The 11,339-nt window shown below is 35.6% G+C and overlaps 1 protein-coding gene across 3 annotated transcripts; it reads left to right on the top strand.

Moving 5' to 3' along the window:
- The first annotated feature begins 813 nt into the window (after positions 1-813).
- dnase1l4.2 (deoxyribonuclease 1 like 4, tandem duplicate 2) lies at positions 814-10,255 on the top strand. 3 transcript variants are annotated; one of them, XM_053653424.1, is made up of 10 exons: positions 814-982; positions 1,661-1,747; positions 3,247-3,341; positions 3,450-3,536; positions 4,913-5,025; positions 5,990-6,102; positions 6,922-7,079; positions 7,317-7,413; positions 8,836-8,910; positions 9,434-9,448. In XM_053653424.1, the coding sequence occupies exons 2-9, from the start codon at positions 1,667-1,669 to the stop codon at positions 8,893-8,895; spliced, it is 804 nt and encodes a 267-aa protein (XP_053509399.1). In that variant the 5' UTR covers positions 814-982; positions 1,661-1,666; the 3' UTR covers positions 8,896-8,910; positions 9,434-9,448. The 3 variants fall into 3 exon arrangements, with proteins under 3 accessions (XP_053509399.1, XP_053509398.1, XP_053509397.1); XM_053653423.1 differs by lacking the exon at positions 9,434-9,448 and having other exon boundaries at positions 8,836-9,221; XM_053653422.1 differs by lacking the exons at positions 8,836-8,910; positions 9,434-9,448 and adding an exon at positions 9,837-10,255 and having other exon boundaries at positions 819-982.
- The last annotated feature ends 1,084 nt before the right edge of the window (positions 10,256-11,339 follow it).

Raw genomic sequence — 11,339 nt, 5'->3', positions numbered from 1 at the left:
TTTTTGCTAGCTCAGAGGTTTAAATCGATGTGCAAGCTTAGGTCTTTCCTATTTACTTGTCAGAGGTTTCATTTAAACTTGCAAGCATTAGCTTTTTATATTAACTTGTCAGAGGTCGGATTTTAACGTGTCTAACATACTACAACTTTAGCTTAGGAAACTATTTCTAATAACCATATAAATACAGTCATGCACTTTTAATGCAACATACTTTCTTACTAACACCCAGTGAATATTTAAAGACAGAAATGGCAAAAGAATTTATTAAACAAACTCACCAATGAAGGTATACATAAAATAGAAACAAATGTAACTTACGAGAATGCTGATCTGAATCACGGACATACTGTAGGATGTGTGATGTTAAAGCATTAATGGCAGAAAGGCAGCCAATGAACTTATAAGCCCCTTCTTTGATGTTACAAGCCAACCTTGGGTTCTGCCAAGCATACTCACTTATACCCATGGACCTCTTTGAAAGTTATAGTCACCAGGATATCAGATGGGACTGAAATAATGGGTTTTATGGCAGGATAGATCCCCAGCTAATTAGCTCAACCTACGGAACTGTATACTGATTAAATTCCTGAGAATAGGTTGGTGGTGAGATCAAAGGAAAAATGTCCCCCATACAAACGTGTGTGTGTGTGTGTGTGTGAATGGATGAATGAGAAAATTTTCTCAGAACATCCTGCTATTTTAATTTAATTTTCTTTTTATTTTTACTGTACAACATCATCATAATAATGTTTTAATATTGTTTTGACTTTGAATGACTCAGGTTTTTCACATGAGACAAACATAGTTTCCATAACAGGCCACACCTACTGAGCACTTCAGTAAGCAACACTATGCAAAGCGTAGCAAAAGCATAAGGTCTGTGGCTCAAATCCAGGAAGTAAACATTCTGCTCTATTCCTGTCTCATGCACACAAGAGACCCGGCTCACTAAGCACACAAAGGAAAGCGTAAAAACATAAAGGTAAGTGAGATTTGAGTGAAACTGTAATAGATCATGTATTAGAACATCGATTACTGTTAACAGACAGGTTATTATTTATCTTAAACCACATCATTCTGTATCTACTATGAATTATTCAGTAATTAAAGTTACTGAAATTAAATGAAAGTTACTGAAATTAAAGTTGAAATGTAACTCTTTATTTATGATCTTTTACAGCGTTGGATATTGATATATTTCTATATACAGATAGGTTACTCTGGTAATTTAAGATTTCGGTTCTTGTTTTGTTAAAGAGTTGCTAAAGATCATGACAACTTGGGTTAATAATTAAACTGTTACCATTTCCTTTTAGTTGAATGAATGTTACATGATCTTTAGTTGCCCTAAATATCATATTATTGCTGTTTAGAGTTTGCTGAGATGTGAAACCCTCAGGTTTCCTCTTAGACCAAGATGTAACACTGTGGTTAGAATTGCTTGAGTCAATGGCACGAAAGGTTGTTTCCTGAGAACATGCTTTGGTTCTTATGAAACAAATCAATTGCTGTCTGTGAGAATTTGTACAACAGTCCTTGTATTCTACACATATGTACCTGTGAAGTGCGTTTTGTAATATCCCAAAACTGTTGAATTCCATTATTACTGTTACTTCAAATTACATACTAGCAAAACGTGATGTTCTTTTTTTTTTTACAGACTAACATGAAGATTGCATCCTTTAACGTCAGGCGTCTTGGTTCGAGTAAGCTGTCAGACGAGAGTACTATAAAGTACCTTATAAAGGTAATTACAGTAATGTCAACACTTCTATGAGTGTTGCGTTCCCAGACGGATATGTAACAATGTTCTTTACATTATTGCCTGTTAACATTACAATAGACAAAGTATTTCCAGGTTACAGTCAATATACATTTTAAACTGCCATTATATGCAGTCATTTTCACATAAAAATCTAAACCAGCCAAGTCAAATTTAACATGTTTTACCATCAATTAGCTTACGAATTGCACATACTAAAATTTAAAAGGGCTTGCCTTTCTTGATTAGCACCACTTAAATATACTGTTGACAATTTCACCATTGTTTTACAGTAGGGCTTTCAGTAAAGATTTCAACAGAAAGTCTCAGAATTGCGTTGGAAGAACTATCTGCCAAACAAGCTCATTGTTGTACTTCCTAGAATAAAATGTCTACCGTAAAAACACTTACAATGAGTCTAAAGCAAAAATGATAGCATATACCTGACAGAACCTTACAGAAGGTACAGTAGAAAGTATAGTACAGTCCCCTCTGAAACTACTGGAACGGCAAGGCCAATTCATTTGTCTTGTGCTATACACCAAAGACATTTGTGTTTCAGATCAAAAGATGGATATGAGACGAGAGTTTAGGATTTCATCTTTTATTTTCTGGTATTTATATCTAGATGTGTTAAAAAACATAAAACATAGAACCCTTTGTATCAGACCACCCAATTTTTAGGCGAATTTGGTCGCATATCCCTTGCTTGCAATTGTTGGTTTCTTCTTTTGTGATACTTTTCCAGGCTTTTACTGAACCTTCTTTCAGTTGTTGTTTGTTTCGGGGGGTTTCTCTGTTCAGTCTCCTCTACAGGAGGTGAAATGCTGCTCAGTTGGGTTAAGCTCCTGATAAAGTCCTTTGTTGACTTGGCAGTGTCTTTTGGATGATTGTGTTGCTGCATCTCGATTAATTTGGATAAATATCTCTGTAAATACGCCCAATGTTTGGGCAATGCCTCGGATTGATTTTCCCTCTTTTCTGAGCTTCAAAGTGGCTTGCTTTTCCCCCACAGACAGTTTTCTGATCTTCATGTGGCTTATCCTTTTTTAACAACAGATGCAGTCTTCACAGGTGAAACTGAAGGCTAAAACCAAGAGCAGATGTTCGGCGCTATTTATTGTTTAAACAATCAATCTAACCGGACACACCTGGGTAACAAGAAACACCTGTCAGTCCCATGTTCCAGTATTTTTTGCTCACCTCTAAATTGGGTGGTCTGATACAAAATGTGCTATGTTCTATATTGTTAAACACATTTACATATAAATCCCAAGGATGAAATCTAAACTTTCTTCTCAAATTCATCTATGGATCTCAAGCCCAAATGTCTTCAGTCTACAGCAAAAACAAATGAATTGGCCTTGCCGTTCCAATTGTTTCTGACAGGACTGTAGGGGTTAATTTACATGTATTTAAGGGATCATCTGTAACCCTCCTCTCCTTTACCTGAAACTAACACACTATTTTGTATGTTCATATAGATTGTGTCTCGCTATAGCATAATTGTGATCCTTGAAGTAGTGGACAAGTCAGGAAAGGCCATGGCTAAATTCCTGCACAAGCTGAACAGCACAGGGTGTGTAAAACTGATCAACAATGTCCATATCTTCTGCATATCAATGCCAAGAAAGATTGTCAAGCTTTTATTGATTATTCTCCAAACACTTTTTGTTTCGTTTGACAGCAATAACAAGAAGCATCCTTACCGCATGGCAATGAGTTCCAGCCTGGGCCGCTCACTTTACAAGGAGCAGATTGCGTGCCTCTACAGGTGAATTTACATGGGTAGTAAAACTATTGAAAGGAATAGTTCAACAAATTTACACAATTTCCTCCTTGCAATCAATCAACCAAGACATACTTATGACAATGTTAAGAATGCTGTAGAATGCTAAAAAAAAAAACTGTAGAAGTCATCTTGAGGCACTAAAATGTTTTTAATCTCATAACACTTCTGTAATACTGAAAAAAACACAATAACAACAATAGATAATTACAGCCTCAGAGGTTAAAATACTTGGGCTGCGTCCCAAACCGAATCATACTAAGCCATGAATAATCACTGAATGTGTATTACTTGCCTCTCACAGAGTCAAATTCATACACGGAAGAAGAACACAGCACAACCCACTGATAGGACAGCATTTTTCTTCCCATATTTGACAGCCATCAGGTTTAAATATAGTTAGGTATCATTCCACATGAGCATCAGATTTAGGTAGGAGGCGTGGCCCAAATTTCAAAGGTGAAATTGTATGATTTGGGATGATAATATAGTTTCAATTCGTTTATGTACAAACGGTATTCATAAGAATAACAACAGTCTTAGCGCCAATACAAAACTAAAGAATCATGTCTTGGTTGATTGAATACATTTGGGATTAGGGAGAAAATTGTGTACATTTTGTTTTGGACCAAAATATTCTTTTAAAAATAGATTACTGATGAATCAGTTATATACCATGATACTTGACATGCAAAATAAATGACTGTGGACACTTTAAGATAGCGTTAGTAGAAGTAACATGACAATATTGTGGACCATTATAAGAGGTTAGGGATGAAACTGAATATGAATACATTATTGGGATTGCACAGATCATGCGTTCTAAAGAGATACAAATACAGATATGAATAGGAGGCGCACTATTGTTTTTTTGTTTGTTTGCTTTATTTTTTCAGTAGCGGTAGTTTTTTAAAAATTTCATGCAGGTGCAAGTAATCACTCAGATGTGAAGCTCGTGGGACAAAAAAAAAAGAAAAGCCCACAGCACACAGCACTTGTCTGATGCATTTACAGCATCCTTAGTAACTGCCTGGTCAGGGTTGAGGTGGGTTTAATTCCCACTAGTAAAACTCCCACTTCTGGTTTAAATCTGAACACACAGTAAAATCCCTAGATAGAGATAGACAAAAAACAGATAGAGATAGACACAGATATCAGTGTATTAAAATTGCATGCCAAGCATTTATCTTTCATGTATGACAGATTAACTTGCATTTTTGAATGAAATATGATACTACCGTCATGTTAACACGATGATGAAGATACGCTTTGTTCTTGTATGACTGTGTATTCATGATCTGTTTAAAGATGCTCAGTGAATTAGGGTAAATAATTATGATATTCTGGGTATCATGCATTAGACCAGACCAAGTCCAGCTGATTGACACATACCAATATGAAGACAATCAGGAAGGAGACGAGGACGCCTTCTCACGAGAGCCCTTCATTCTGCGTTTCGGCTTACCTGACAGAAGTAATTATTCACATTCAAATGAAATGAATCGATTAAATGCATTTACGCCAAAGTATTTATACTGTATACTGTATATAATTTGGAACGTGTTAGTGAAGATGTTAAGGCTCTGGTTCTAGTGACCGAAAGGCTGTTTTCAAATTCCAGAACTCCTAAAAAGAGAACCCTTGCAGTTGACAAATGAAATGTTAAACAATGTGAAAGTGAAAATATGGAATACTGTGAATATGGTTAACTGATTATCACAAATGAAGAAACCTAGAATGGACATGCCACTGTTAAAGATGGAAGATTAAACTAATCTTTCAGTCACAAATTTTTACACAATTCTATTCAGTTCAATCTTATTCAACAATGGACAATGCCACAAAGCAGCTCGACAGAAATCAGGATATGGATTTACATTTACCCATAATGACCAAGCCAGAGGTATCAGCGGCAAGGAAAAACATCCTGAGACCACATGTGTAACAAACCAAATGTTCCATTTAACCCAAATGTCACAAATTAACCACACAACATTTTTCGTCCATGGAGTCTGAATTTGGCCTCATTCATTTTGCACAGGAGCTACAATGGCTTATGTCCATAACAATTGCTTGACGCTTATAGATACTTAACATTTTGCAAACTACATACCGACTGTATCTGCATTTTATTTTCGGGCCAAACTATCACTTTAAAGGCTCAATCTAAATGATTAAGAAAAAGCTGATCAAAGTACAGGAGATAAGCTAAAGATAAGCAGATACAGCTGTTGCATGTAAAAAGAATTCCCCTTATCTGATTCATTTGAAAAGGTAGAGTGGTAAAAATCACTTCTTTTTTTCTGAACTAGGACAAGAGAGAAACATTTGGTGCATTCATTACATTCTAAAACGACATCGAGAATGTAAACATTTGCATGAAACATGTCCTAACTTGTTTGTGGTGTGTGTGTGTGTGTGTGTGTGTGTGTTTCTAGTGGTAAATGAAGTGGTTTTGATCCCAGTCCACACAAAGCCCAAAGACTCGGAGAAAGAAATAGATGAGCTGTATGATGTGAGCATGGCTGTCAGGAAGAAATGGAAGACTAATGTGAGTAATATACTCTAAATGCCCTGAATAGAAAAGTGGTCACTATAACAGTTTAAAGCCATGCTAAACTTTTAAAAAAAAAAAAAAAAAAAAAAAAAAATACAAATCTTTTTTTTAAATTTATGATTAAACCCCTAAACAAAGGATGAAAATGGTCACTGCGGAATTTTTATAGTTTTTGTTGTTGCTGTTATTGTGACATTACAGAGCCAATCAGGTCAAATGATCCAAGTGCAGGCCATGTACTGTAATTTACAAGAGAGTATGTCAATGAAGGAAAAATGAGCTTTTAAATGACTTAAAGCAAAATGAAACAAAGCGCAACAAAATACCGATCTTCAGATTGCTTTTACTTGCTCATTATTTGCAGTCTTTCATTTTAAATATTTCAGTTAAATATGAAAATGAACTATTTCCACATATGCTTTTTTCTCTCTATTTTTCATTCTTTTCACTTAATTACAACCAAATAGAGAGAAAATTTAATTCTTTCTTGTATAGAAAATTTAACATTTGGGTTTCTTACTAGACCAAATAAAGAAATATTGAACTGTATCTGTGCTATATTGACATGACGTAAATATACAAAATAGACCCTGAACAAGGCTTAAGTATCATTTTCAGTATATCTGAATCCTGTAATTAAGTCAAAATCATAAGCAGTTTATCATAAGTGTGTATTTAAGCAGTTACAGGGTGTCTACTGTCTTCAGGAACCCAAACAGAATATAAACCTTAAGCAACATGAAGTGAAACAGTTAATAATACTGATGAAATTCCTGAAATGTCATGTCATGAACATGTATACGTGCCTTACAGAATATAATGATCCTGGGCGACTTCAATGCTGATGGAGCGTACGTCTCCAAGAAGAAGATGAAGAAAATCAGGATCCGTACTGACGAAGACTTCCACTGGCTGATAGGGGACGATGTGGACACCACAGCCAGCCTGTCCAACGACTATTCATACGACAGGTGCCATACAGTTTAATCCCAGCCTGTCAGTAATCAGTGCTTATCATGTTTTTAAGGGCATTTTTGTAGTAATCATACATCATTACACTTGTTCTTCTACAATAAGGTTTTCTTTAGTCTTTTTATATTAAAGGTAATAGCTGCTATTTGGAGGATGGGATTTGGAGGACGGAAGAAACTGCTTAGGTTTATGCTTCCTATGTACAGTAGTCCTTTAATAACGGACCATTCCTTTAGGATTGTGGTGTACAAGGACGACTTGTTGAATGCAGTAGTGCGGAATTCAGCGAAACCCTTCAACTTCCATGAGGCCTATGATCTGTCAGAGGAAGAGGTAAGAATAAAGAACAAATGACACTTTAGAAACTTCTTATTATAACTTTAGCTTTGTATCAAACTGATCCTAAAAAGGAACTAATATGTCCTTGACTCTTTGTTTTGAACTAATCAAAACTCCAGTGTGAACACTCGCTTTTCACTAGTAGCAGTGCACATTTCGGAAAGTTGAAGAAATCTGTAAATGACCATACAAATGTGATTACTACACCAAATAATGAAATGTTGTTTATTTAGTTCATTTTACATTTCATTTGTTGCCTAATGGTGGCCTCAGGTATCACTGTGGCTGAATTCTGGAAAACAGTTAAAAAAACAAAAACAAAAAAAAACACTAAACAAACAAACAAAACGACAAATAGGAACAATTGACAATTGGGGTTTTCTTCCAATAATATACTGACATTTATACTGTAAGAAAACAGATATATTTCACCAAAACTTCAAGGGAATCGTGGTAGCATTGCATAAGAAGATGAAGTCTTCTAACAAATGAAGTCAGTCTGCCTCAAAATATCTAAAACCTTTGAAGCTAAATGTGCTTTTCTCACTATTTGATTGTTATATAGTTGCATCACGTGGCTTAGCGAAATGAACATAATCTTAAACAATTCAGATTATAATCAAATATCAGCAGTCAAAATGTTTCTGATGCTCCTGTGCCATCACATCATCATCAAAACAGAGAAGAAGAAAAGTTTTTAAATGTTTTTTTAATTACCTAATATAAAGGAAATTCAGCCAACAGAAAAAAGCTGACTAATTTATCAACAATTATTTCCACATAGACAGTGTGTTAGTGTGAGCAGAGCGCAGACAAAATGTTCCTGTAAGCTTCTAAAACCATTCTGATGCTACCATCATGAGTTACATCAATAAAGATTAGTGAGAATGTTCCAGAAGCATTCATGCAAGCCCAAGCCATGACACTACCTCCACCATGTTTCACAGATGAGCTTGTATGTTTTGGATCATGAGCAGATCCTTTCTTTCTCCACACTTTGGCCTTTCCATCACTTTGATAGAGGTTCATCTTGGTTCCAGAAATTTTATCGCTCATGTCTGTATTTCTTTGCGAATTCCAAACTGGCTTTCTGACTCTTACTGCTGATGAGTGGTTTGCCATGTGTGGTATGCCCTCTATATTTCCGCTCTTGAAGTCGTATTCGATTGTGATACCTTCACCCCTGCTCTGTGGAGGTTGTTGTTGAGGTCACTGACTGTTGTTTTTGGCTTTTTCTTCACAGCTTTCACAATGTTTCTGTCATGAACTGTTGTTGTTTTCCTTGGCCGACCCATTCAGTGTCTGTTGCTCATTCTGTTGTTTTCTTTCTTTTTTATTCATGACGTTCCAAATTGTTGTACTGGCTACGCCCAATGTTTATGCAAAACCCTTGATTCATTTCCCCTCTTTTCTCAGCTTCAAAATGGCTTGCTTTTGTCCCATAGACAGCTCGCTGATCTTCATGTGGCTTATTAGATGACGTCTTCACAGGTGAAACTGAAGGCTAAAACCAAGAGTGGATATTCAGAGCTATTAATTGTTTAAACAATCAATCTAACAGGACACACCTGGGTAACAAGAAACACCTGTCAGTCACATGTTCCAAAATCTTTGGATATGTTTCTCCAAATTGTGTTGACTGATACAAATGTGCTATGTATTATGTCATTTAACTCATTCAACACTCTTATCATATTCATCTTTTGATCTCAAACCCAAATGTCTTCAGTCTACAGCAAAAACAATTGAATTGGCCTTGCCGTTCCAGTAGTTTTGGAGGAGACTGTACGTAGAGGTGGATTTAATTGAAATGAAATCTTTAAATGGAATTATCTCCTTTTTCTGTTTTGTGGGTTAGCAGGCTTTAAAACGCTGTAAAACTTCTGGTTGAGATACTTTGTAGTTTTTCTAATTGTCATTTTCAGAACTAAATATGTAGAAATGTCAAAATTTGACAATGTAAAGGGTTTTCCCAGGGTGAAACAATTATTCAAAATATTCAAACCTGTTTCAGCAGAGTTCTCCACACATATGGTAAATTTCCATACTTCCTATCCCAGATACAATACAAACAATATTTATCACTAATCCCACATAAGGGCCAAACATTCTTTTTGTTCCTTCATTTTTGTGCTTTTTCAGAGTACTACACACAAAATTCTCTAGAACTGTAACAACATTTTTTTTGTCTGTGTGGTATTCTGTTTATAGCAGGGTTCTTGCACAGAAATATTTGAGAGCTTCCTATTTTCTAATTGTTTCACTTTCATCAACGTTAAAAGCAGAAGAGATTCAATGTTTGAACAAGGACGGGTGAATCTAGCTAATATTTATGAATCTATTTAATATAGCTAATATGTCTCACATTATAATGCTTCTATTACACTTTGAAAAACCAATACTTCTGTCTTCATTAGGCTCTGCAGATTAGTGATCATTACCCAGTGGAGGTGAGCCTGAAGAAGAAACCTGTAACGAGACCCAAAGGCCATTCAAAGGCAGTGAAACGCAAAGCAAGCTAATATGAAGGAACGTGGCTTATTCTCACCCCCCCCCACCCCACCCCACCCCACCCCACACACGCACACACACACACACATGCACACACACACACCCCACACATGTTTGCAGGGGGTACATTTTTCCTTTGATCCCACCACCAACACATTCTCGGGAATTTGAAGAAACCATTACTGTTATTGTTACGGATGTTACTGTTTATGTTTTTATTGCTGTGTGTTGGATTGATGTGTATTCTTTTATTTCAATTATATTAAACAGTCTGTTTGACAGACATGGCAAATAAATCTGAACTTGAACTTGAAATTAATTAAAATGTGATCTCAGTGATTTGGTGTTCTGCTGATCTCCAGGGATGTACATGCATAGTCTGTAGAGTTTACACAGAATACCGTTTATAAAAAAATTAATAAAAATTAATAAAAATTAATAAATATATATATATATATATATATATATATATATATATATATATATATATATATATATATATATATATATATATATATATATACACACTCACACACACACACACACACACACTCAGCAAAAAAAGAATCATCCCTTTTCAAGATTTTAAATATCATTTTGTAAAATCCAGATAATCTTCACAGATCTTTATTGGAAAGGGTTTAAATTTATATTTTTCATGCTTGTTCAGTGAACCATAAACAATTATTGCACATGCACCTGTCTAACAGTCCTTAAGAAATGAACAGTTTACAGGCGCTAGGTGATTAAGGTCACAGTTATAATAAGTTAGGACACTAAAGAGACCTTTCTACTGACTCTGAAAAACACCAGAAGAAAGATGTCTAGGGTTCCTGCTCACCTGCGTGAACATGCCATAGACCTGCTGCAGGGAGGCATGAGGACTACAGATGTGTCCAGAGCAATAAACTGCAATGTCTGTAATGTAAAACGCCTGAGACAGTGCTACAGGGAGACAGGAAGGACAGCTGATCGTCCTTGCAGTGGAAAATTACATGTATCCGTGTCTCCTCAGACGTGATGGAGAACTTGCAGATGCCTTGGTGGAAGAGTGGAGGAACATCTCACAGCAAGGACTGACCAATCTGATGCAGTCCATGAGGATGAGATGCACTGTAGTACTTAAAGCAGCTGGAGGATACACCAGATACTGGTGATATGTACTGGTGATATATACACCAGATAAATACTTTTAATATTGACCCCACCTTTGTTCAGGGACTCATTATTCCATTTCGGTTCTTCAAATGTCTTTGAAACTTGTTCAGTTTATGTCTCAGTTGTTGAATCTTTTTATGTTAATACAAATATTTACACATGTTAAGAAACTTGCTGGAAATAACAGCAGTTAAATGTGAGAGGACGTTTCTTTTTTTGCTGAGTATATATATATATTATATATATATATA

The sequence above is a fragment of the Ictalurus furcatus genome, chromosome 21 (genome assembly GCF_023375685.1).
Source record: "Ictalurus furcatus strain D&B chromosome 21, Billie_1.0, whole genome shotgun sequence".
In the NCBI taxonomy this organism is placed as follows: Eukaryota; Metazoa; Chordata; class Actinopteri; order Siluriformes; family Ictaluridae; genus Ictalurus; species Ictalurus furcatus.
This window is presented reverse-complemented; position numbering and strand designations above follow the sequence as displayed.

What these genes read in the sequence shown, in the direction of transcription:
- dnase1l4.2 (XM_053653422.1), top strand. Translation starts at nt 1,667, where the DNA reads ATGAAGATTGCATCCTTTAACGTCAGGCGTCTTGGTTCGAGTAAGCTG. An exon ending in GGAAGAAATGGAAGACTAAT is followed by an intron (nt 6,103 to 6,921) that starts GTGAGTAATATA and finishes CGTGCCTTACAG; the next exon opens with AATATAATGATCCTGGGCGA. An exon ending in AACGACTATTCATACGACAG is followed by an intron (nt 7,080 to 7,316) that starts GTGCCATACAGT and finishes CCATTCCTTTAG; the next exon opens with GATTGTGGTGTACAAGGACG.